This window comes from Cynocephalus volans, chromosome 3 (genome assembly GCF_027409185.1).
Source record: "Cynocephalus volans isolate mCynVol1 chromosome 3, mCynVol1.pri, whole genome shotgun sequence".
Classification (NCBI taxonomy): Eukaryota; Metazoa; Chordata; class Mammalia; order Dermoptera; family Cynocephalidae; genus Cynocephalus; species Cynocephalus volans.
Window position 1 is genome coordinate 119,494,495 of NC_084462.1, and position 25,256 is coordinate 119,519,750.

The 25,256-nt window shown below is 38.6% G+C and overlaps 1 protein-coding gene across 1 annotated transcript in view; it reads right to left on the reverse strand.

The window, feature by feature from the left end:
- The window catches only part of BAZ1A (bromodomain adjacent to zinc finger domain 1A), a 91,972-nt gene extending 66,907 nt beyond the window's left edge, over positions 1-25,065 (reverse strand). The window contains exons 1-3 of the mRNA XM_063091662.1: positions 24,856-25,065; positions 24,212-24,382; positions 13,159-13,437 (exon numbers count right to left, since the gene is read on the reverse strand). Coding sequence (XP_062947732.1) covers positions 13,159-13,437; positions 24,212-24,324 — 392 coding nt within the window. The 5' untranslated portion in view covers positions 24,325-24,382; positions 24,856-25,065. The remainder of the gene's footprint in view (positions 1-13,158; positions 13,438-24,211; positions 24,383-24,855) is intronic.
- Positions 25,066-25,256: the final 191 nt, after the last annotated feature.

Here is a 25,256-nt window from a genome sequence, read left to right on the forward strand (position 1 = left end):
TAAACATAAATAAAATATTAACTCCAATTAAAAGTATTCATTCCACATGGGAGAAATAAATCAATAACAGACGAAAGTAATGCATACTATATGTATTACTATAAAGTTACAGTAATGATGACACCATAGTATTGGTGAAAGGATGGCCATAGAGAGAAATCAATGGAATATAAGAAAGACCAGAATTAGACTACAATTCCATTTATATTTATATTCCAGAAAAGGCAAAATTTTAAGGATAGAAAACAGATCAGTGGTTGCCAGAGGGTAGGAGGTAGGGAAAAGAGTTGTCTAAAAAGGGCCATAAGAGGGGCTGGCCCCGTGGCTCACTCAGGAGAGTGTGGCGCTGGTAGCACCGAGGCTGCGGGTTCAGATCCTATATGGGGATGGCTGGTGCACTTCACTGGCTGAGCGTGGTGCAGACAACACCATGCCGAGGGTTGCGATCCCCTTACCAGTCAAAAAAATAATACTAATAAATAAATAAATAAAAGGGGCCATAAGAAATTTGGGGGAGAGGTTGATAGAAACGTTCTATGTCTTGACTGTGGTGAGTTACACAACCGTATGTGTCAAAAGTTAAAAATACACACCAAAAAGGGTGAACTGTATCTTACACAAATTCTATAAATCCGATTTTAAAAAAAGAAAGATGAAAAAAGTAATGTACTTTAGCAAACAAATTTTATTAGTTTCAACTATTTAGGATAAAGGCTTATCTGAATGTAAGTTATTATTTAAGTTATTCTTTAACTTAAAAGAAAAACAGTTTTGCTTTTCTAAAACGTGAATACACATGAGCACGGCTAATTGAAGTAGGTCTATTTGTTAGATCTCACTGAAGTATAGATTGGTCCCTCTATACTTATCCGAAGAAAAGCCAGAGTTGTGTGTAATGCAAAAAATATGTAAAGAGAATCCTATTCTACAGTTTGTTTCCATCTCAACAATAAACATGTAAAAATCAACCTTAAAATCCCTATTTTTGTAGAAAGAAGCTAAATATACTCAGGTATTCTCTCTTACATCTTGAGTTAGTCAAATTAAAATCAGATGATTTCTGTTCATGAAAATACAGTGCATAAAAATAGCTGAGAGAATTTATAAAGAAATTATCATATACAAAACTAACAAATTAAGATGACAAAATTATACTTATTGCTCCCTTCTTACACCTACTTGGAGTCACCATTTGGTGACTGAATATTTTTCAAATATTCAAAATATTTTTCAGATATTTTTCAAAATAGCCTCAATATTTTTTTACTATCCTTAGGGTCGATAAACATTCTTATATGATATAGTAACAACAAAATCAACATGCTCACTTACTCACTGACTGGAAGGAAATGAAGAAAGATGTAAACATATCTTTGAAGAGAAAACTAAAATTAAACATCAGCCCATTCTAATGGCCAATCATAACAAATTACTAATGCAGGGCTAAACTATTTGGCATTACAGTACCATTTATTCATTCTACTTGCATGTGATATGAGGGGTCTTCAAAAAGTTCATGGAAAGATTCGTATTATCTTTTCATTCTTTTTTTCAATGAAATTTTTGAAGTACCACAAGTAATTGTTTTTTCCCCTGGAAACTGGGTCAAAATCCTATTTTTCCCCATGCTTGCAGTCACCTTTTGTTGTCACTACAGGTAACACTCTTTCATTTACTAGCAAAATATTTAAAAAGAAGAAAGTTTCAACAGAGTACACAAATAAAATAATTAAGACACCCTCTGATAAGTATGAGGGCATTTCAAAAGGTTCATGGAAAGATTCAGATTATCTTTTAATTCTATTTTTCCATGAACTTTTCGGAATTACCCTTGTACGATGGTTAAGAATTTAAATAGCAGAGTAACTTGTTTGTTGCAGTTTTTTACCATTGGGTCAATGATCAGAAGATGCTGACTTTCAAACACTCAACAGTATAACCTGGATCACTCTTACAATAAATGATCAAAAGCTTAATCTGACCACACTTTGACAGAAATTATAAATGGTCACCTAAAGTGAAAAGTTAAAAGGTGGGTGATCAATAAATGCATTCACTATCATCCTTTAATCCTGCTTAACTGCTATCCTTTAGTATTATTTTCACACTCATTTATTCTCACCATACAGAAGCATAGTGGTTCTGACACTGCCTGTGCCTGAAAACTTTTCCACCACTCATGACCTTGGGCAAGTTTTAATTAATTAACCTTTGTGTATGGGCTCCTCAACTGTGAAATTAGTAAATGAGAACCTATCACATATGGCTATTGTGGGAATTAAATAAAATAGCACATGTAAGAAGCTTAGGACAGTGCCTACATATAGTTATCTCTCAAAAGTACTGTCATCATCTCCCTAAAATGATGTACAGCAAACTCTCAAGAACAATTACTGTGATGTAAGAGAACTAGGGGACTGGTGGTTAGCTCAATTGGTTAGAGTGTGGTGCTGATACCACCAAGGTCTAGGGTTCGATCCCTGTACTTGCCAGCTGTCAAAAAAAGAAAAGAAAACCAGGGACTGGTTAGAAAAATGATGACTCATCAAGCTGACAGACTCTTCACTGTCTTTGACAAGTATAGGAAGGATCTAACATTTACTCAGTGACAACCATGGAGCCCACTACAGGAAATGACCCAGGCTCTGCTGAGCTGGGGTGTGGGGGGACAAGGGCCTCAGGCATGACCCCCCGACACCTGCAAACAGCCCAGCAACAACCACCAAGCCGCTGCAAGATGCACCCTGGGTTCTCCAGAGCCAGGGTGGTGGAGGACTGAGAGCCTCGGCCATGACCCCCCAACACCCACAATTAGCCCAGCAATGACCATCGAGCTGCTGCAGGAAGTGCCCTGGGCTCCTGAGCTGGGGCAGGGGGTTGTGGGGGGTGAGGGCTTCAGCCATACCCCTCTGACATCTGCAACCAGCTTAGCAATGGCCAGGCCACCAATGGAAGCCCCCTGGTCTCCCATGCAGGAATGAGGGGGGTGCCACAGGCCTCAACTTTGCCCCTCCTCCTTCCTCCTTCCCCCACCCTATTTCCTTCCTCTTTCCCCTCTCCCCCTCCCCCACAGGTGCTCCACAATAACATCATAGAATGTAAAAAATGTTAATAATACTAATAAATAAACAAAACAAAACAAAAAACATTTGCTGAGTGATTTACTCACCAGGCACTACGCTGGGCTCCAACAAATATTAACATCTGTGGCAGACTGTGGCGGTTATTGAATTGAATCACTTCTCTCTGATCCCTGCCCACATTAACTCTGGATTTACTCGTGTGACTTCTTTCGGCAAATGGAAAACTAGCAAACATGAAACATGCCGAGGCTTGTACTGTGCTTGAACATTGGGGTTTGCTCTTTCTTGCTGCTGGGAACCTTTCTACCATCCTGAGAATAAGTTTGGGCTAGCCTCCTGAAGAATGAGAGGCCACATGGAAGAAGATTCCAGCCATCCCAGTCTAAGGCCACATATGTGTGAGTAAGGCTATCCTAGATTCTAGGACCAAGATAATCTAGTCTCAGCCAGGTCAGTCCAGACCATAAGAACATTTCAGCCAACCACAGAATCATAAGAATAATGCTTGCTGATTTAAAGCCATTAACTTTTGGGGGTGGTTAGTTATGCAACAGAAGCTAACTACTACTTCCATCATATGAATGAGATATTGTTTCAATTTTACAGATTAGGAAAGAAGATTTCACAGCCCCTGTGGAAAACAGTGTGGAGGTTTCTCAAACAACTACAGACAGAGCTACCATATGATCCAGCAATCCCACTACTGGGTATATATCCAAAGGAATGGAAATCATCATGTTGAAGGGATACCCGTACTCCCATGTTCACTGCAGCTCTATTTTCAATAGCCCAAATATGGAACCAACCTAAGTGTCCATTGACAGATGACTGAACAAAGAAAATGTGGTATATATACACAATGGAATACTATTCAGCCATAATAAAGACTACAATTCTGCCATTTGCAGCAACATGAATGAGTCTAGAGAAAATTATGCTAAGTGAAATAAGCTAAACAAAGAAATAGAAATACCGCATGTTCTCACTCATAACTGGCTGCTAGGAAGGAAGGGAGGGAGGGAAAAAAGGAAGGAGGGAAGAAAGAAGAAATGAAGGAAAGAAAGAAAAGATGACAACAATATGTTGAACTTTCAGAAGGAGAGAACAAACCTAAGTATACTAGAGATGCGGGGGAAAGAGGGAGAGTGTTTGGGAAGTGATAGGTTGGGCAAAGGGCATAAAGAAATATCACAATTTGTAAGAATGAATATGCTAATAACAAATAAAAATTTAAAATTAAAAAAAATCATAGAAACAGAGTAGAGAAAATAAATTTTCTAAAGGTTTGGAAAAAAAAAACAAACTAGTAAGTCAGTTTGTCTCCAAAGGCTTTTTCCACCACACCAAGCCATCTTTGCATGCCATATTCTGAGGTTCTAGGTATAAAGGGGATCTCTGGTGGTTTTATCCTACAATCTTTATTTAACCCTTTCCTCTGTACCAGGAGTGAGCACACTAAGGCCCATGGCTAAATCTAACTTGCCACCTGTTTTTGTACAGCCTGCCAGCTAAGAATGGTTTATACATTTTTAAATGGTTCAAAATAAAAATCAGAAGAATATTTTGTGATATGCAAAAATAACATGAAATTCAAATTTTATTTTATTTTATTTATTTATTTTTATTTTTAAAAAGATGACTGGTAAGGGGATCTTAACCCTTGACTTGGTGTTGTTGGCACCAGGCTCTCCCAAGTGAGCTAACCGGCCATCCCTATATAGGGATCCGAACCCACGGCCTTGGTGTTAAGCACCACTCTCTCCCAAATGAGCCACGGGCCAGCCCTGAAATAAAAATTTTAGAGTTCATTAATAAGGTATTATTGGCCCTGTTACTGGCCAGCTGGCACAAATAAAATAAAGTATTACTGTAATACAGCCATGCTCATTCATTTATATATTGACTATGGCTGCTTTTGCACTATAATAGCAGTGTTGGGTAGTTGACAAAGACCACATGGACCACAAAGCCTATAATATTTACTATCTGGACCTTTATTTTAAAAAAATAAGTATGCCAGTCCCTGCTCAGAATATTCATAGCCTATGTTTTTAATTTAAACAAAGGATTTTGCCCAGCCCTTAGTGATGAGTAGTTTCATGTGTTTTTTTATATTTTTACCACTCTTTCTTCTCCTTTTATTGGAAATTATTTTAGCTGATATTATTTCTCTTAGTTCTCTTTTAACTTTTATCTTTTTAAAAAATTTTTTTTTAATTTTTAATTTTTTAAATTTTATTATTATTTAGTTATTTATTTATTTATTTTAAAATTTTATTTTGTCGATATACATTGCGGCTGATTATTGCTCCCCATCACCAAAACCTCCCTCCCTTCTCCCTCCCCCCCTACCCCCCAACAATGTCCTTTCTGTTTGCTTGTCATATCAACTTCAAGTAATTGTGGTTGTTATATCTTCTCCCCCCCCCGGTTTTGTGTGTGTGTGTGTGTGTGTGTGTGTGTGTGTGTGTGTGTGTGAATTTATATATTAATTTTTAGCTCCCACCAATAAGTGAGAACATGTGGTATTTCTCTTTCTGTGCCTGACTTGTTTCACTTAATATAATTCTCTCAAGGTCCATCCATGTTGTTGCAAATGGCAGTATTTCATTCGTTTTTAACTTTTATCTTTGAATAGCCTATGAATTTGTCTAAGAAAGAAAGATAACCAGATTTTTAAAACAGTAATTCAGAACCACAGGTCAAATGAATTCCACTTATTTGCAATACTATAGGCCTCTAAGGCAGCATGGGAAACTAACAAACTATAGTTTTACCTTATCCTCAGAATAATTCCAAGTATCTATGAGGAAAATAGTTCATTAAAAACTATGATCTTATATATTGGTCAAATGAAACAGACTATGATGGAGGCAGAAAAAGATGTGGGAGAGATATTTTAATCACAAGACCCTCTAATTTCTCAGACCTGAAACTGTGTAATAGCCATGTAGATATGAAATTCTCTTTAATTCCCAGTGGGGATTTCAGGTCAGAAATAGCTGTATGGTCTCCCCTCTTTTAAGAAATGAGTCTACAATATTCTCCTGCTATCAAGAACTAAGAACTTTGGAACTACTACTATTCTATTTCACCTGTTTCTGCTGTTGATCCATTCAGACACAAAATAATGCAAACAAATATTGTATTTCCTTTCATATTAGAAAAGAGATGGACCTCAAATTACTCTCCACTCCCCATTTTTATCATCTTTCTTACTATAAACAAGACACCCCCCCCCACAGTAATGGCTGTAAGTCCTGGTGGAGACTCAACTAAGTGCACTTGGCATTACTGCAAAGGATCAATAAATAAATTGCCATAGAATACAACCCCCCCCCCCAGCATTTACCACTCAAAGACTTTCTTGAGAGGCATTAGACAGATGCTCTTAATGGCCACAGCAATTTGAAAACCCTTAAAACACTGAAGAAAATAAGTTTTTATGATCAGTCTAAACTTCACTGAACTGAGGGCCGGCCCGTGGCTCACTCGGGAGAGTGTGGTGCTGATAACACGGCCCGTGGCTCACTCGAGAGAGCGTGGTGCTGACAACACCAAGCCAAGGGTTAAGATCCCCTTACCAGTCATCTTCTTTAAAAAATAAATAAATAAATAAACTTCACTGAACTGTTTGGTGAAGCATTAAGCAGTTGAGTTCATGCAGAAATATTTACAACACAGCTTTATATGCTATCTGAATTAAACATGTTTAGAAAAACATTCATTTTCTATCTTCATTTATTTTTGTGACCATTTAGGGATTTTTAGAGTATAAAGCATTTCCCAGGAAGGGCCTCCTAATTTATATTATTAAGTTAAATAAGAGTTTTAAGTTTTAACTGTTCAACTCGCAGTGACAATCCAGGAGCCAATAAGGTTGTAAATCTAGACCTCAGGTACATACAGTGAACCCAATAAAGAAGGGGGTTCCACTCTAACTTAGAATTCTAAAGAACAACTATCCCAAATAGCCTCTTTTTTAAAAATTAAAAATTATATAATCAACATGCTAGGGTCATCAGGAATTAAAGATTGAAAACAACCACTTTGGGGTGTTTCTTAGGACTTTCTTTGGCCTAAAGCTAGGAATTTTGACCTTAAAAGGTCAGTGTAAACTGACCAAATGAAAGCCTTCTTTCTGAAAAAGAATTATAATAAATTTAACTAATACATGTTACTAAAAATTCTATATTACCTTTGATCCAATAAGAAGCTTCCCTCCTGTCATCCTTTCTGCTAATCTATATATTTTTTCTCCTTCAAATTTCTAGTCAACATTTTTCCAAAAACTTCTACTTGATTAATCTTACCTGGACCCAGTCATTGGCATCTAAACATGTACATATGTTTAAATCAAAATAATTGTATTTGTTCCTCTGTATCTTTTATTTTTATCTTATCTTCTCAATATATTTCCCTTTTGTCCTCAAAATTAATGCATTTTAATTAATTATGACTCATTAATAACATTTAGGCTAGTAATATAAAAAAGAGCCCAAAGATAAAAAATCCATTTTCTAATTTCCAATTCTTATACATACTGAGTGCCTACTCTCTATATTACAGGTTTTTATGCTAATTTTCTCTTTTATTTCATTAGTCTAAATTGCTTAAAGCATTCCACCAATGCAACACAGTCCACAGGGAATATACTTTTAACAGTGGAATAGTTAAGAGCTCTAGTTGGCTAATCATCATTTGATGCCAAAGCTGATATCAGTTTATAAGATTAAAAAGAATTCTATAATCTTTACTTGACAAGGCAGTTCTAAAAATAATATCAAACAGTAGTTTCTTACATTTCTTGACTAGATAACATTCTGTAAATTTTAATTCCAAATAGTATGGGGATAATATTTGGGAAAACATAGCTAGAACTGAAACTCCTTGGTGCAGATCCAATTCTGCTCTTTTACAGTTCAGCCTACATTGGGGAAAGAGTGTCAGTCAGCCAAAGGTCAGACATTATTTGAAAGAAAATGCAGTTTATTACTTCCAAAGACAGAACTCACATTAAGCTAGCAAAATAAATAACTTTATCTATCCTCAGAAAAAGGCAGTATTGGGCTGACCTGTGGCTCACTCGGGAGAGTGTGGTGCTGATAACACCAAGGCCATGGGTTTGGATCCCATATAGGGATGGCCAGTTAGTTCACTGACACCAAGTCAAGGGTTAAGATCCCCTTACCGGTCATCTTTAAAAAAAAAAAGAAAAAAGAAAAAGGCAGTATTCCAAGTAAGCTTTTTAGGAACCAGTAGTTTAATCAGTCCATGCAAAACCAATTAGAAATGGTATACATCTTTGTGTTCTGATATGAGAGGACATCCAATCTATTACCAAGTAAAAAAGCTTTTTCCTATTTTTTTTGAAGTTAGTATAATATAGGGAAAAAAGAGAACTATGCACTAAATTTTTAACAGTTATCTCTAACGGGAGCATTTGGGAAATGGACTCTAGGCCTTCACGTTTTGCACTTTTATGTGATATATATGAATCTTTTACTTTAACAGGAAAAAAGCAGATTTTTTAAAAAATTATAAACTTTATTCTTGGTAAGTGGAGCATATGGTTTTTAAAATTCTGGGTTACCCATCATGATCATGAGAATTAAAATAAAAGCATCTAGCACATTGCCTAGCACACAGGAAGAGCTCAATAAATGTCAGTTTCCTTTCAGTTCTGCAATGTCTTCTAAGGCTACCAAGTTATATACTGACCCAGGCCAGCATACTTTTGAAATTAATGTTTATTCCATCTCCTCTGCTAGCAGATGCCACTTCTTGCTGCTGTCAGTACACCTACTTTTAGAAGTATCTTCTGCCACCTGTTCCTTCAAATCTGTTATGAACTCTTTCAGCTCCCAGAACATCTTTTATAGCACCCCTATTTTCTTTTAGTGATTCTAACTTGGGACAGCTATAATATTAATCTTTTAATTTCAGTATAGGACTAATGTCAATAGGCTCTTGGCTAGCTTTTACAGTCTAATCAGGGATAAAGCACATGAACAAACATTGTGGCAGTTACTTTCCTACTTAGGCTTGGGTTTTCAACTTACTTTTAAGTCCAAAGTTGTGTTCCAAAGAATTTGAACTGTTAAGTAGTCCATACACTAGCTAAATGGGAGATTATGTATCACAGTATTATAGAGGTTCCTTAAGGATAGCACTGACCCTCCAAGTAGGCAAAATTTTAGAAGATTTCCTCTAACAAGTATTTATTCTCTTCTTGCACACACTCATCTCTCTCCCAAATGAAATCAGTATAGTCATTACTGTGGCTATAAAATGTAGACTTTCATAGACTCTGAAGATATCTAAATTTCAATACACATTTGGGGATTCCTTCCAGACATAAAGAATGGTAGAACTGGTGAATGAGTTAGATGGGGAAATGATGCAGAAATGCAGCTACCTATCCACAAGTCAGCCTGGCTTTGAAAATCTACTTCAAAGAATATATCAACATGCCAATTCTTATATATAAAAAGATGCTTGTAAAAATGTCTGAAAACAGGTTGCCCAAAGCCTACTTTTAAAAAAAATTACCATCGGGCCAGCCTGTGGCTCACTCGGGAGAGTGTGGTGCTGATAACACCAAGACCGCAGGTTCGGATCCTATATAGGGATGGCTGGTTGGCTCACTGGCTGAGCGTGGTGCTGACAACACCAAGTCAAGGGTTAAGATCCCCTTACCAGTCATCTTTAAAAAAAAAAAAAAATTACCATATGCATGATTATATTTGGACTCAATTTTTAAGATTCTCTCATCCTCTAATTCTACCTTTGGACTGAATGATGACACAACATAATGAGTCCAAAATGTTTATTTGTTGTAAGATTTTCACCTTTTTTCTAATTTAATTCTCCAGTTCCAGGGTAGGGGAGAGAATATGGCTGAATCATGCATGCATTTGAGTTGGAGCGCACCATCCTCCCAACCCTTCATTAAACAATGATTATCAGGCTTGTTAAAAAGAAAATGATAAAGTTAATTGAAACTTTGATGCCTTCTAATTTGCTCAGTTGTAATTTTTTTTTTAGAAGACCACATACAAATGTGGAATGACTGTCTTAAAAAACAAACAAAAAACTTTCCAAGATACTGAAACTGTTAACTGAAGGGTTTCCTTTCAGAGTTGTAATAGAGAAATTTGATTTCAAGTTATAGTGGCAGAGGCAGCTACTGTAGCCCCATGTCATATTGGCATCTCTCAAAAAAAGAAAGAAACTGTCTGGCCCCCAGTCAAGACCTTCAAATAGTAACAAGACACCTACATGAAATGGTAATATTACATAATACAGCTTTAAAAAATTCCCCTTCATTACGTCATTTCATTTTGTGAGTCAACCCTGTAAGGCAGGGGTTCATTTAACAGATGAAGACAGACTAAAGCTCAAAGAGTTTAAATTACTTGCTCAGAGCCACAGAGCTAATCATAAATGGCAGAACTCAAAACCAAGGAGACAGTGAAAGAAATTATTTTGTAAGTCAGCCCTATCTGAATTTAAATCCTATCATTTAGTACTTGTGAGACTGGAATGGAAGCTCCATGACTTTGTTTTGTTCACTGCTATATCTCCAGTGTCTAGAACAGTGCAAGTATATAGCAGGATATCAATAAATATATGTTGAACAATTACAAAAAAAAAAAAAATCACTTAACTTCTTGGGAGCTCTATTTCCTTATTTGTAAAAGAAAGTTCTTTTGTAAGTTCTTGCGTCATAACTACTGATATAATATATATATATACAAGCATCTGGCAGGTATTTAAGAATTAATAGCCCACGGGCTGGCCAGTTAGTTCAGTTGATTAGAGTGCAGTCTCGTAACACCAAGGTGAAGGGTTCAGATCCCTGTACCCGCCAAAAAAAAAAAAAAAAGAATTAATAGCCCTGACTTCCAGTTTAGTGTTCTTTTCACAAGACCACCCATCCTCTTACCTCTCCTTAGGCTCTAAGGAAGTTGCAGAGAACAAATGTCAGAGCATTAGGCAGGCAAGCTGAGTGGTAATCAGGATGGGGAGGATAAAGACCCTAACTGTGCTGTCTTTCTTTCCCCTATGTTGGCCAAGTACAGTAGACAGCTGTTTCTCTTTACTACTCTGCCATACCAATGACAAAAGATCTTTCAGAAAAATCTGTTAGCTGACTGCTTATTTCAAAGCAGAAAGTCTTGGTGGGGAGGAGAAAGCACCTAATCTATACTTATAAGATGCAAAAAGAAAACAGGGGGATAGTTGATAGTAAATGAGACAATAAGAAAAGAATATTGAGGTGAGCAGATCCTGAGTACTTCTATCGACTAATTCAACATAAGAATGGTCCCTTCCTCATTTCTCTGTAGCTCTCCATGCTGTTTCCTGGAAATCTAGGAGATATAAGTGATGTTAAATAATTTGCCAAAAGTTATACAGGTAGTAAGTAGGTGGCGGAGGTACCATTCCAACCAAAGTCAAGTTGGGCAGGTTTCTCTCTTAAAACTTATTTTAACTAAAATTTAAGAGAAGAGTATATGCTGGAACTTAGGACCTAAAGTTGAAGAAACTGCAAGTTATCTTTGAAGCTTAATTATAAAATATAATTTTCAATAGAAAAACTAGTCAATTATAGCAGAAAAATATTAACTTCCACAAAAACCTCTTGAGTCAAGAGCAGCATTATTACCCCAGTAAAATGCTACTATATTCTATTTATAAAGCAATTCAAAATTTGTACAACATATGAGGGGTCTTCAAAAGTTCTTAAAAGATTTATATTCTTTTAATTCCATTTCTTCACAAATTTTTTGAAGTACTCTCATTTATGCACACTCTCATTTTAATTTCACAATAACCTCAAAGTATATCATTGTCCAACAAGGTCAGTCTAATTCCAAACCCTAGACATTTCACCATCACTCTCTGCCTTTTGTAAAACTAGACATTTCTAACTTCTCAAACCATAAACAAAAAGCAAAGGTAAAGATATTTAATTAAAAGTGGTGAATGCATGGATGTTTATTGTATTTTTGTGACTCCCCCAAAAGTCAAGAGGCTATAAAAAGTATTAATGCAAATAAAGTTTATTATAATAAATGTCAATGAGGGGCCGGCCCGTGGCTCACTCGGGAGAGTGCGGTGCTGATAACACCAAGGCCGCGGGTTCGGATCCCATATACGGATGGCCGGTTCGCTCACTGGCTGAGCGTGGTGCTGACAACACCAAGTCAAGGTTAAGATCCCCTTACCGGTCATCTTTAAAAAAAAAAAAAAAAAAAAATGTCAATGACTAGCCAATCACAAATTCTTAAGACTTAGGGAAAACACTGAAAATTTTTAATTTAGTGCCACAGATTATGTCATTTTATATTTTCATATATGAAAAATCTACTCTATTTTTGAAGATCTAGGTAAAGGAGAAGAGAACACTGAATTGTATACTTTATATAGGGGAACTATATAGTATATGAATTGTATCTCAATAAAGCTGTGTGAGTGCTGGTAATACCAAGGTCACCAGTTCAGATCCCCATACTAGCCGGCTGCCAAAAAAAAAAAAAAAGATGTGTGAAAAAGTACAGTAAAAGAGAGAGAGAAAAGAGAACTTACTGGAGTTTATAAAATGCAGTCCTCATTTTGTTAAATGAAATACTAAAACCCATCAAGAAATACAAGAGTATTTAGACTATTAGGTAACATAATGAAGACACAGTAGATATCATTATCTAAGGGTTTTACTCTTATGGCTGGAACTTCCATATAATGGGACTTATACAGTAAATTAAAGAGAAGAAAAGTGGTTATATAGCAATGGACTGATCTCAAAGATATTTTAAGTGAAAAAGGGTATAAAATATAGAATGTTACCTTCTGCGTTGAAAGGGGAAAGAATGTGTGGTGGCATATGTATAAATTAACTTTGGAAAGATAAACAAGAAACAGGTAACACTAGGGCTCACTCTCTGTCCAATAACAGGGTAGCTGGAGGAGAGTAAAAGGGAAAATTTCCTCAGGTTATCCTTTTGTGTATTTTGAATTCTGAGCAATGTGAATATATGCTTATCAAGAGGAAAAATTAAAAGTACTTTACCTTGCACCAGTGTTCCTAATGACTTCCACAGTTTCTTCAACAAAATATCGATCCTTGATATACGCAAAGATATCATCACAAATTTCATGTAAGCGTGAACGATGGGTAAGGCTGGTCAAGCATAAAACTGGAATAATTAGTGGTTCTGGAAAACTCTGGAGATTCTGTCTTGCTCTTTTTTCTGACTCAAGTGCTTCCTGATATGTCAGTCCAGGTCTACCCGTCACAGCACAACTCCACACAAGGCTGTTGCACAGAATCGTTCGCTCAAAAAAGTCACTGATCAAAAAACAAAAACAAAAACCCATTACCTATCATTTCACAAATTTTACATTGAAAGCTGATGCCTTTACCAGCTTTTTTTTTTGTGCTTTTAATGCAAAATTTTACATAGAATCATAGAACTCAAACAAGGGTTTAGTAACTGATCAACTTATACAATTAACACAAACCTAAAAAAAGTATATTTAAACTAGACCTTTATATTTTGTAATTTTAAGGCACATCAGCCAAAATTGGACTTCAAGTTCCATCAGTTTTGAAATTGGGCCTTGAACTGAAAAAATGCATTCACCTTTTTTTTTCCTTTTAATTTTTAAGCTTTTTGTTCAAAAGTAGCCCAAACAATTGTCAATTCAAGTAGTTAACTATGAATTTTAAAGGCTTTAACATAATATTGAAAAACTGAGAAATATAAGCATCTAACAATAAAAGAAAGGTTAAGAAAAATTATACTTCATATAATGAAAAATCAGTCATTAAAAAGTTTAAGGAGAGTTCTTAAAACATGTTAATAGCAAAAAAAACTACCGACTTCCAGTTTGATTTCCTATATTTTTCAAAAGTATATAAATGATCTCATTTGTGTCAAAGAAGAAGAAGAAGAAGAAGAAGAAGAAGAAGAAGAAGAAGAAGAAGAAGAAGAAGAAGAAGAAGAAGAAGAAGAAGAAGAAGAAGAAGAAGAAGAAGAAGAAGAAGAAGAAGAAGAAGAAGAAGAAGAAGAAGAAGAAGAAGAAGAAAAAAAACAGGAAAAAAAAGAAAGAAAAGAAAAAAGAAAAGGTACCTACCTATAGAAGCACTTTCTGGAATATTAGAAAAAAATCAAGTAACAGCTAGGAAGTAGGGTATAAGACTAGGAATCCATGCTACTCAGTGCTTTCCATACTGTTGGAATTACTTAATATGAGCATTTATTTTCAGAAGTTCTTTTTTTTTTTTTAATCATTTTTTCATGACCGGCACTCAGCCAGTGAGTGCACGGGTCAGTCCTATATAGGATCCGAACCCGCGGCAGGAGCGTCGCTGCGCTGCCAGCGCAGCGCTCTACCAAGTGTGCCACGGACTCGGCCCTATTTTCAGAAGTTCTATATAGCCTCTTTTAAAATGCAAGAGATCAACAATATAGAAAGATTTCTAAGGCACATTGGGTAGAAAAGACTCAAATCACTGAAGAGAAAATCCTATGTACATTAATTATATAATCACAAAATGGCTGGCATGTTAGCTCAGTTGGTTAGAGCACCACCTTGTAACATCAGGATTTGGATCCCATGCTGGTCAACACACCAAAAAAAAAAAAAAAAAAGACTATTTCTATACATACTATAAACAGATGTTCCCTAAGGAGAAAGGAGAGGACTGGGAAGGAAAGAAAAGGAAAACTTTTTTTGTGATTCTAAGTAATTCTATACTGTTTGAATTTTTGTGATGAGCATGTACTCATGTATCATTCTACAATAAAATATTTTTAAAATATAAAAGGTTAGACATATGCAAAAAGGTTAATAATGGCTCCTCTAAATGTTAAGATGGAGAAAATTTTCTCTATCCTCTATACTTTGGTCTACTTTTCAATAGTTATATGTAACCAATATAATTAAGTCACTATTCTTTAACTTTTTCCCTTTCCTGAAATCTCCACCTTTCCTTCTCTCATCATTCTAAAAGTACTTAAATTGCAGTATGTTTTTTTCCTGGTTAATATGTCTAGCTGTATAGGTTATCCCTGCAGCAGTGTGATCTCCAAATGTGACCCAGGGAAATTCCATGAAGATTGTTTCATTCGTATGTGTGTCTACAGAATAACAAAAAAGAAAAGAAAAGCAATCTATGGAAATACCGTAAGAGAAACTAATATACTTTAAAATAAATGAAATCTAAAGAAATAACAAGCATGCTAAGTCATATGACTCTAATTCAGAATAAAGATACTTTTTGATGTTTTAGCACAGGAAATTATGGATGCATCTCATTAAAAATGCAAAGTAAAAAGTAGTTATAAGACAGAAGCAGATATCCTAAGAGAATTTAGAGGAAGGTAAAGAGAGGTGGGCAAAAAAAGATCAGGAAATACTAAAACATTTTTTTGAGGCAGTGACATTAGGAGTTAGGTCTTTCAGATCCCCATACCAGGTAGCTGCCAAAAAAAAAAAAGAGTTAGGTCTTAAAGAAAAAGTAGAGTTAAAGAAAGGAATGCCTGAGAGAAAAAGATGAATATAGTCTGGTTCTTATAAGCAAGATAATACATGTAAGAATAAATAATTTATTAGCTGAGAGAGAGAGGTAACAGACATACCCAACAGGTGATCATCAACAGTGCATAATAAAATCAGTGAATGAATCTTGAAAGAAGTCTTGTCTTATTTAATTTTTACTGCCTAAAACTGCAGTCCTTCTACTGCACAGTAGGGTGAGTATGGTTAACAGCTAAATTTTGTATGTTACATAATATATAGAAGAAAGGCTTTTGAATGTTTTTGCCACAAAGAAATAATAAGTGTGTGAGGTGATAAACACATTAACAAACCTGACCTGATTATCATGCAACATATATATGTACCAAAATATGATACTGTAGCCCATAAGTATGTACAATTACAATGTGTAAGTGAAAATTTAAAATATTAATAAATAAAACTACAGTACCACTTAGAAATCTTATAAAAGTTCTAAACTTCTTTCTATAGAAACAAGCATATCTATAAGATTTAGTTTCCCAAGCCAGTACATAGAGCATAATGTACATGAGTTATACTTCTGATAATTTAAACTATACCTAGTACTGTTTAAGAAAATTATACTTCAAATCTCAATATCTTCTGCATTAGTCTATAAACCAGTGCTAATAGAAATAAGATGCTAGCCACATAGATAATTTCAAATTTTCTAGTGGTCACATTTAAAATTTTAAAAAGAAATACTAACAAAATTAATTTTGTATATATTTTTAGCCCAGTATATCACAAAAGAATTTCATTTCGATATGTAATCAACATAAAAATTCACTGAGATAGTCTAAATTCTTTTTTTATTCCCTTAAGTCTTCAAAATCCAATGTATAATTTACATTTACTGCCCATCTTTCTTTTTATTTTTTTGCTCATTGGTACCGGAATCAAACCCTGGATGCTGGTGTTATCAGCACCATGCTCTAACTAACTGAGCTAACCTGCCACCTTATTTACTGCCCATCTTAATTCAGACTAGTCACATTTCGAGTGCCTAATAACCCACATGGCCAAGTAATGGCTACTGTACTGAACAGCATAGCTCTAGCCACAGCAGATAGGGGCTTGCAGTATTTAGTAGGCCACAGAGTATTTGATGCCATGGCAGAAGGACAGCTAATGTAAAGTGAGTTGCAATAACACTATTTAGATTTAACATTGTCTAAAAATACCAAGGAGAGCAATGGTACAAGTGTCACAAGCTTTCATTAAAGGTACTACCAGGCAGAAAAATAGGAGAGTCAATAATCAGTGACATACAGCTGCTCTTCTACACCCCTAAGGTTTCTAGTATCGCCCGCAAAATGCTTCTGCCGTTTGTTTTTGTGTCTATCTACTCTACAAAGTTATTACATTATAGTCACACTGTGCACAAAGATCAGGAGGCAGGAGACAGGGCTCACTCTACCACAGTGGCCACTTTAAAGGCAAGGGGGAAAAGTCCAAGGGCTTTCTCCCGTTCTCATCACCCCCTAACTACACAGCATCATCTCAAACACTGCACACCTTCACTTTCTCCCACACTTCTGTAATTGTGGTCATACTTCACACATTTATCATACACATTCAAATGTATAGTTTGTTAATAATATTGAACTCTAAGAGGTAGGTTACACTGCCTCTTCAATTTCTAGATTACACGAATATAAATAATGAAACTTTTACAAAAAGCGCATTTTACTATTGTGAGAAAAAAATTACAAAACAAAGTATTGTGTTATATGAATATAAGTTTAGGCTAATATTGATTATTTGTGTGATTTATGACTGCATTCTTTCAATAATCCTCTTTACCAGAGGTGGGCATACTACTGGCCTGGAGGCCAAATCCAGCCCTACTTCTGTTTTTATAGTTTTATTGGAACACAGCCACATCCACACTTGTAGGTATTGCCTGCAACTGCTTTCTCAGTACATGTGCAGAGCTGGCTATGTTTAAGAGACCCCATGGTCAGCAAAGCCTAAAATTCTGATTATCTGGCCCTTGGCAGAAAAGCTCGATGACCTCTTCTCTTTACCATTATTTCATAAGGAAAAATTGTTTCTGAGTTACAAGGTAAAATACTTTTCTGAGAATACATCTGCAATATAAAGTTAACCAACTCTCTGATGAACAAACTGAGGAACAAAAAAGGGCAACATACTCTTAATTTGTTGGGTATTTGGAAAACTAAAAACCTAGTAGAAGAAGGGCTAGAGGTTAGCTCAGTTGGTTAGAACGTGGTGTTGTAACACCAAGGTCAAGGGTTCGGATCCCCATACCGGCCAACCGCCAAAATGACAAATAACAAACCTAGTAGAAGATTAAGAATTAAGTGACAAGAAAGATCCAGCACAATTCAACAGAAAAGATCTAGGAGACATGATAGACTCTCCTGGCCACAAAAATAATTAGTGTAACTTAGAAATGCAGCTGTAGGTTAAAAACTAATATAATTCCTGACTTAAATAGCAAATGCGATGCAAGAGATGGAAAGTATGGCCTATGAACTTAAGAAAGTAATTATTGCTAGAAGACAGCATGAGTTGTTCTAACAACTTCCTTCACTGACAGGGTTATAAGAGTAGGAGATTAGGAGATCATGGGTATGGTAGACAACATGCTTTATGTTACACAAATATCAGCTAGACGAAAATTACTTTTTTAATATTTATTCATAGATGGTCAAGGGAAATTTTTTTAATAAAAAATGTAAAGTTTAGTTTTGAAAAAACCCCTTTAATGAAATATTACATTTTATTTAGTGCTGCCTTAGACAGACTTAGATGACACACAAAGCAGTTTCCTAAAATCTGCAGAAGACACAAAGATGGAAGAATAGCAATAAAGATTTTTAAAATCTGGAGATTAAAACCTTAAGTTTAAATCAACAAAGGTGAAACATTATACTAGTGCTGGATGTAAAAGTCTTAGCTTAGCAATAACAGATGTGCAAAAGACAAATTTTAGGTAAACTACAAATTCACACTTCTATACTTTTTATACCATTTGCTTTGCTTAAAAAGGGTTCTTTAGAGCGTCCTCTGTCTAGAGTCTCTTTCTTCCCAAATCTGTGTCTTGTGAGCTTCACCCTCCTATTTGAAGGCTTCCCCAACTCCCCATCAAACAGTTAGCTCTGTTTTTTATGCCCCCATTATACTGGCTCGATGACATATGTGACTTATCCCATTGTGTTGTAGACATTCATTCATTTCTCACTAGAGGGACAAATAATCTCAGCATCTCCAAAGACTCTCTAAAGTATAGTGTCAAGAAAAAACAAATGTACTCTCATTGGGGAGTCCATGTTTATTTTTTATGTGTATCTAGACAGAGAAAGTACACATATGAATAAGAAGGAGAGAGGAAAATATGTCTGAATCCCAGCTTTACCACTTTTAGAATGCAACTTTGAATAGGTTACATAACCTCTCTGAACATAGTTCCCCTTCTATAAAATAGGGATAATATCTTCTATGGACAGTTAATGTGAAATCAAATGAGATACTGCTAAATGAATGCCCCCATAATATACCTGCACTCAATAAACAGTATCAAATCTTATTGTTCAGGCACCATTTTTGCAGAGATGCTAGAATAATAACCAGTGCAGTAGAGAAACAATGTCGGAGGAACACATAACAGATTTTGAGAATGTCTAAAGAAGAAGAAGTTCAGCATTGGGAAGGGGCTTAAAAAGAGGCAGAATTAATCATCTTAAATATTTGAAGATACTTCTTCTTAGCAGCTCCTGAGAGCAAGCGTAGGAATAGAAATTCTAGGAAGAATCATCACTAGTTCGAATTATTATTAGTGTGAATCATTATTGTAGGTAGTACAGGGGCAAGCAACAAGGGATTATGCCCACAGGTTGTTAGGATGGTTTTCATTGTGTTTTGATGGATAACATCAATTAGATTATCAGTGAACACCTAAAATCCAATCAGCATGACCCAAGTATAAAATCTTATCAACTGCTTGTGGCAGACTGCAGAGGGCTAAAGGTGCACATGCCTCTTTGAAATATTACACTGATGCTCTTCTTACCAAGAAGTGGAGTCTATTTCACCACCCCTTAAATCTGGACAGGCCTTGTGATTTGTTTCGACCAACATAATACAGAAATGACACTGAAAGACTTCCACTCTGACCCTCTTGAAACCCTGAGACACAGCAGCCCAGGCTAGCCTCCTGAAGATGAAAGACCACATGATGAGAAAAACTACTCCAGTTAAGATACCAGACATATGACTGAGGCCATTTCCTTTTCCATCCAGCCTCAGCCTAGCCTCCAGCTGACTGCAGCTAAGTGAGTAAGCACAAAGGAGACCAGTAGAAACCGAACCAACAATCTACAAAACAGTGAACAAATAAAATGGGTTATTTTGAGCCACTAAGTTTTGGGGTGGCTTGTTAGACTACAATAACTGATATACATATTCTATCTGAAGAAAGGCTACAAAACATGGAAGCCTGCAAAGCAGAGGAAAAGTAAAACCCAAAAATAAAAGCATTTAGGAATCTCTGCTGCACCATCCAAAAAAAAAAGGATTCACGGACCCAAGTATCATGGCCACGTGTAGACATTCCTAAAGAGGAGCTAAACACCTAACTTGAAGACACTAGCTATGAAAATTATCCAGCTTCCCTTGAAAACCCTATGCTAACCTAATAGCCTTTCATTATAACTAGATTTCACATATAAATAATCATTAGCATGGGAACTGGTCGGTGAGAAAGGCATTTTTCCCCACTATAAATTGATGGCATTCTGGTTCATTCAGTCAATACCTAGAGCTTAATCATTTGGGGGCTGACCAGTTAGCTCAGTTGGTTAGAGTGCAGTGTTGTAATACCAAGGTCAAGGGTTCAGATCCCCAGACTGACCAGCAGCAGGAAAAAGAAAAAAAAAGAAGATGTCTGAACCATTTGGCGTTATAGTAAAGAAAGGAAAATGTCTGAGCAGACAGTAGACAGTGGTACCTATGCAAAGATCTAGGCAGCCAACTTAAATTCCAGCCAACACCTCTATTTTCTCAGTGCATACTTCTGCAAACTTCAACACATATTAGGAAGAATTCTCAATAACAAGCATGATGTGACAGTAAGTAGTAAAAAGAGCATAAACTCTAGAGTCTTAGAGACATGAGTCAGAATTCTAGTGTCATCAATTGCTAGATATGTGATTTTGGACACTGTGATCTTGGACTTACTCACCCCACCCTAACCCCAGTTTCCTCATTTGTAAACGGGGGCTGTTGAAAGGACCAAATTAATAAGTGACAGCTGGTGAATGATGAAAATAGGATATTTTATAAGCTAATCAAACCTCTTTCACTGAAAAGCCAGGTTAAAACATAAGCTGGACTGCCTGTCATTGATGTTGTGGTAGCAATTCCTATATTTTGTTTGGAAGGTTGGATTCACTCAGAGATGAGTAGTATATTTCAATTCCAAATGGCTAAATGGCTTAAAAAAAAAAAAAGTCATTTTATTTAGGAGATTAAATCACTAAGTAACACGATAAATCATTTTCCTATCCCACAAATCTAGGATTTCTGGTATTCACACCTGTTCCATTTGAACAATCAACAGTGAAAAATAAATAAAAAACAAAATTGTTCTCAGCTAACCAAAATTACAGAATAAGTCTTTATCTTATTTAAGAGACTAAATTATGCACTTTAGCTTATGCATTTGTCTATAGTCAATGTGCTATTTTTAATGAGTGTTCTTTGCTTGCGAAAGCAGGTCAAATAAGAACTAGCAATTAGCTAAGAAGCATGTAGTTCAAACAAACAAAATAAAGGAGTTTGTACTATATAATCACTGAGGATCCATCCTGGTCATAGTCCCTGTCTCAAAGAATTCAGAGTCTTGGGGAAGACAAAATATCAGGCAACAAACATACTGCATTACAAGGCAATAATAGGAGATGTTACGCTAGATAAAATGGAGGGGGTGAACATTGCTGCTCAGAAGGACAAAGAGGAAGTGGGCTATAATATCAAGTGAGATAGAGACAAGACTATTTAGTAATTAAAGGGTCACTGGCTAACCAGAGTTAGAGGCAAAAGTTAACTTTTCCATTGTGTTGGGAAGTGAATAAGCCTGGGAGGTGCAGAAGATCTCTTTGAGACTGACTAAGGTAGAGGGAATTTATATTCAATAAATAAAAAACCCAAGCAAATAGGTAAGCATAGTGGTGTTCAGACAAGTACAAAATAAAAATATTCAAAATAGTGCACTTAAAGGATCTTCAAACAAATTCACATAAACCAATCAGTGATTTAATGAATGAATGAAAACAGAGGTTTCCACATAGTTTGTCCAGACTTGTGCCAAGGGTCAGATTACCACAATACTGCAGACAACTGTATACCATCCACCATGAATGTCTTTTTGGGAAAATCTCGTAACCGTTTAAGAGAAGAGAAAGTAATTCAAAATTTAACATGATTAAATGGCAGTCTTCTTCCAATTCTGCCAATTCAAAGTCATAAAGATCAATACCTAATAATACCAGTATACTCCATTGTTCAGTGTAAATGATCAAATACTATCCTTGCTCTCAAACTAATAAACTCTCTTGAACAACCTGTAATTTCCAAAAACCCAAACACTTCAGCACAGGGGGAAAAACAAAAAATTTAAAAAAAAAAAAAGTTATTTAAAAAAAATGTTTATATGTCATTAAGACTACAAAGGACACAGTTCCTTAATGTTAATAGAAGATAGATATGTTTCTCTATAGACAGAGTAATTCATCTCAAGAATCAGAGTACAAGAAGAATAATTCACAGCGGATGACAGCCATAGTCATCCTACCCTCTGAAGTGAGGAGAGCCTCCTAAGGTAACATTGCTTATAAAAAAGGAGAAAATAGTTTGAAATTTAAGCCTGTTTACCATTTTGTTGGCACTCTTAAATATAACTTTTTAAAATTCGGAATTGTTACCAAGGATTTTAGCTTAAATGTTTCAAAAAATAAGACACTATCCTTGTCCAGTAAGATACTATCCTTGTCCAGTTACCTAATCCAAATTTGCTTAAGTAGTTACAAGAGTGAACTCTATTCGAGTAACAAAACATGTCTGTACAGGAGCACAGTGAGATGTGTACTCCTACTTAAATGTACTGTCTCACGAAAAGAACTATCTACTTCTCTAGATATAATATGTTTACGGGTAACCCTTTCTGTGGAGCTGAAGAAAAGAATTACTTAAAATAAACGCTCAAAGGAACTGACTTTTCTAACCTCACGACCCATTCCCCTGACAGGTGCAGAGTTTGCCCAAAGCCCTCCCTCCATCAAGCCCCCACTTAGAAAGGGTGGCTCCCACACTCAACGTAAATGGTTGCTATAACACTTAGATTTCTAAGCCACAAAGGGATTCCTTCTGAGTGGAGAGGATAAAGCATAAGAAAAAGGAGGATCAGGCTGTTCCAATGATGGATCAATTCAGGTTTCACTTGGAGATCTTTAAACACAGATCGCTAAAACATACCCCCAGTGCTTCGGGTCACAGGACAAGGGGGTCTCAGGATAAAAGCAGGCGACTGACTCAAAATCTAGGGGTTAAAACTATATCAGCAGCAGCTCCGGGTTCTTATCAAAACAATAGCGAGTGGCACATGTCAGGCGGCCCACAAGCGCAGGGGGATAAAGAGGCCACCGGCTGAGGCTGGAGTTGAACTTGTCTTCACCCCCTCCCCCAACTCTCACCGCCTCGCTCCAGGCTACGCGAAAGTGAAAACCAGGGCCCTGCTCCCTTCCCCCTTCCTCTTCCCCTCGCCCGTCCCCGACTTCTTCCTCGCCGGTCTCCCGGGGGTGGAGACGCTGAGCTCCCCGGGGACGTGACTTAGTCACCAAGAAGAGGCGGTGACAGAGCACACGGCTCGTGTCGCACACTCCGAGGCCTAGCCAAACCGGGCAGGAGGCCTCCGGCAGAGGCTCTCGTGTCCCGGGCCCCACCGCCCCCGGCCCGCTGGGACGCCCCCTCTTTGCCTTCGAGAGGGAGTCTCAACTCCACTCCCTCCCACCCCTACCCCAGGCAGCCCCAACGTCAGACCCACTCCCGTCCGAAGAAACCAAGCGCTCCCCTGCTGTTTCCTGCCCTCGGGGGCAGGGATTCCCTCCCCGGGCCGGGGGACTGCGGCCCCGCGGGGCTGACCCGTGCGGGGATCCCCTCGGCCGCCAGACGGGGATCCCGGAACTGGCCTCGGAGTGCGCGTGTGGCCGCGGCGGGGAGGGGCGAAGCCGGGAGTTTCCGCCGCCCCGCGGCCGGCCGGGCGACAGCAGCCGCCAGGAGCGATCCCCGCGGCCGGCCGGGGACCCCAGCCTCCTCCGCCCGGACCCGCTTTCCCCACGCGTGGCACGGCCGGGTGGCCCCGGCCCCGCGCAGTCTCCAGGTCGGGCTTGGGGGACACAGAAACGCCGGCCCGCAGCTACCGTCACTTTCAAGTCACCCCGCAGAATTCCAGGGCGAGCAAAAGGAGAGACAAAAGGGCGCTGGGGAGGGAGTCCCCACACCCCTCTCACCCCCGCGCCCGGCCCGGCCCTTACTCGTAGTGGCGGAAGATCTCGTTGGTGACTTTACAGTAGAAAACTTCCTCGTCGGGCCGCAGGTCCGCGGGCGGCTTCTGCCTCACAAACGGCTTTCGGTGTAGCAGCGGCATCTTCTGTCCGTCCGCGGGCTCGCCCCGACCCTCGGCCGCCCGCGTCGGCCCCGCTTCCCTAGCGAAATTGGAGGGAAAGGAAAGCCGGTAAGGTAGGGAGCGCTCGGCGGCAGCGTGGGCCGGTCCGGGCGCCGGCGGGGGGAGCTCGGCAGCCTTTTGTGTGACTGACGCGCCGCGGCTGCTACCGGAGCCGAGTTCGCTCCTGCCGCTGCCGGCAGCTGAGCGAGCACAGCCGCCGCCGCCCTCCGAGCGCACTCCACCTCTGCTCGCCCGGCCGCCGGCTGACAATGGGGCTGGACGCCCGGCCGCGGGCGGGCGGTGCGGGAGCGGCGGCGGCCCCCTCCCCCAGCGCCGGCTCCCCGCCCGCCGCCTCCGGGCTCACAACGTGCTCGGCGCGCAGCCGGCCGGCCCGACGCCGCGAGGGCGCTGGCCGCGGGCGGACCCCGGCGCCGCTCCGCTTTGTTCCCCCGCTCGCCTACACTTCCCCGCCGGCGCCGGCCGGCTCCCGAGCGACCGCCCGGAGCCCCTCACCTGCGAGCACGCCGAATGCCACTTCTCCACCTACTACTACAGAGGCAGCGAGGGGAGGCTCCGTCCTCCCGGGGGGGGGTCGCTTCTCGCCGGCCCCGCCGCACCCCCGGCCGTCGCTTCTCCCGCTGCCACTGCCCGGCTCCGCGCGGGGGAATCGCGTCCCACCGCCACTTCCCCGCCTCTCGGAGCTCCTGGGAAGTTTCTGATCTACTTTCGGCTCCGAAGGAGGAAGAGCTATTGGGAGGAGCTAGTCACTTCTCGCTTCTACCTTTTTATTGGTTACTCGATGACTTTTACAGCCTGTCACTGATACAGGAAGAGACGGCGGAGAGCCTGGGAGAGCTACATTATTAATTAATGGAGCAACCCCTTGTGAAGAATCAGAAGCATCCTCCATGTTT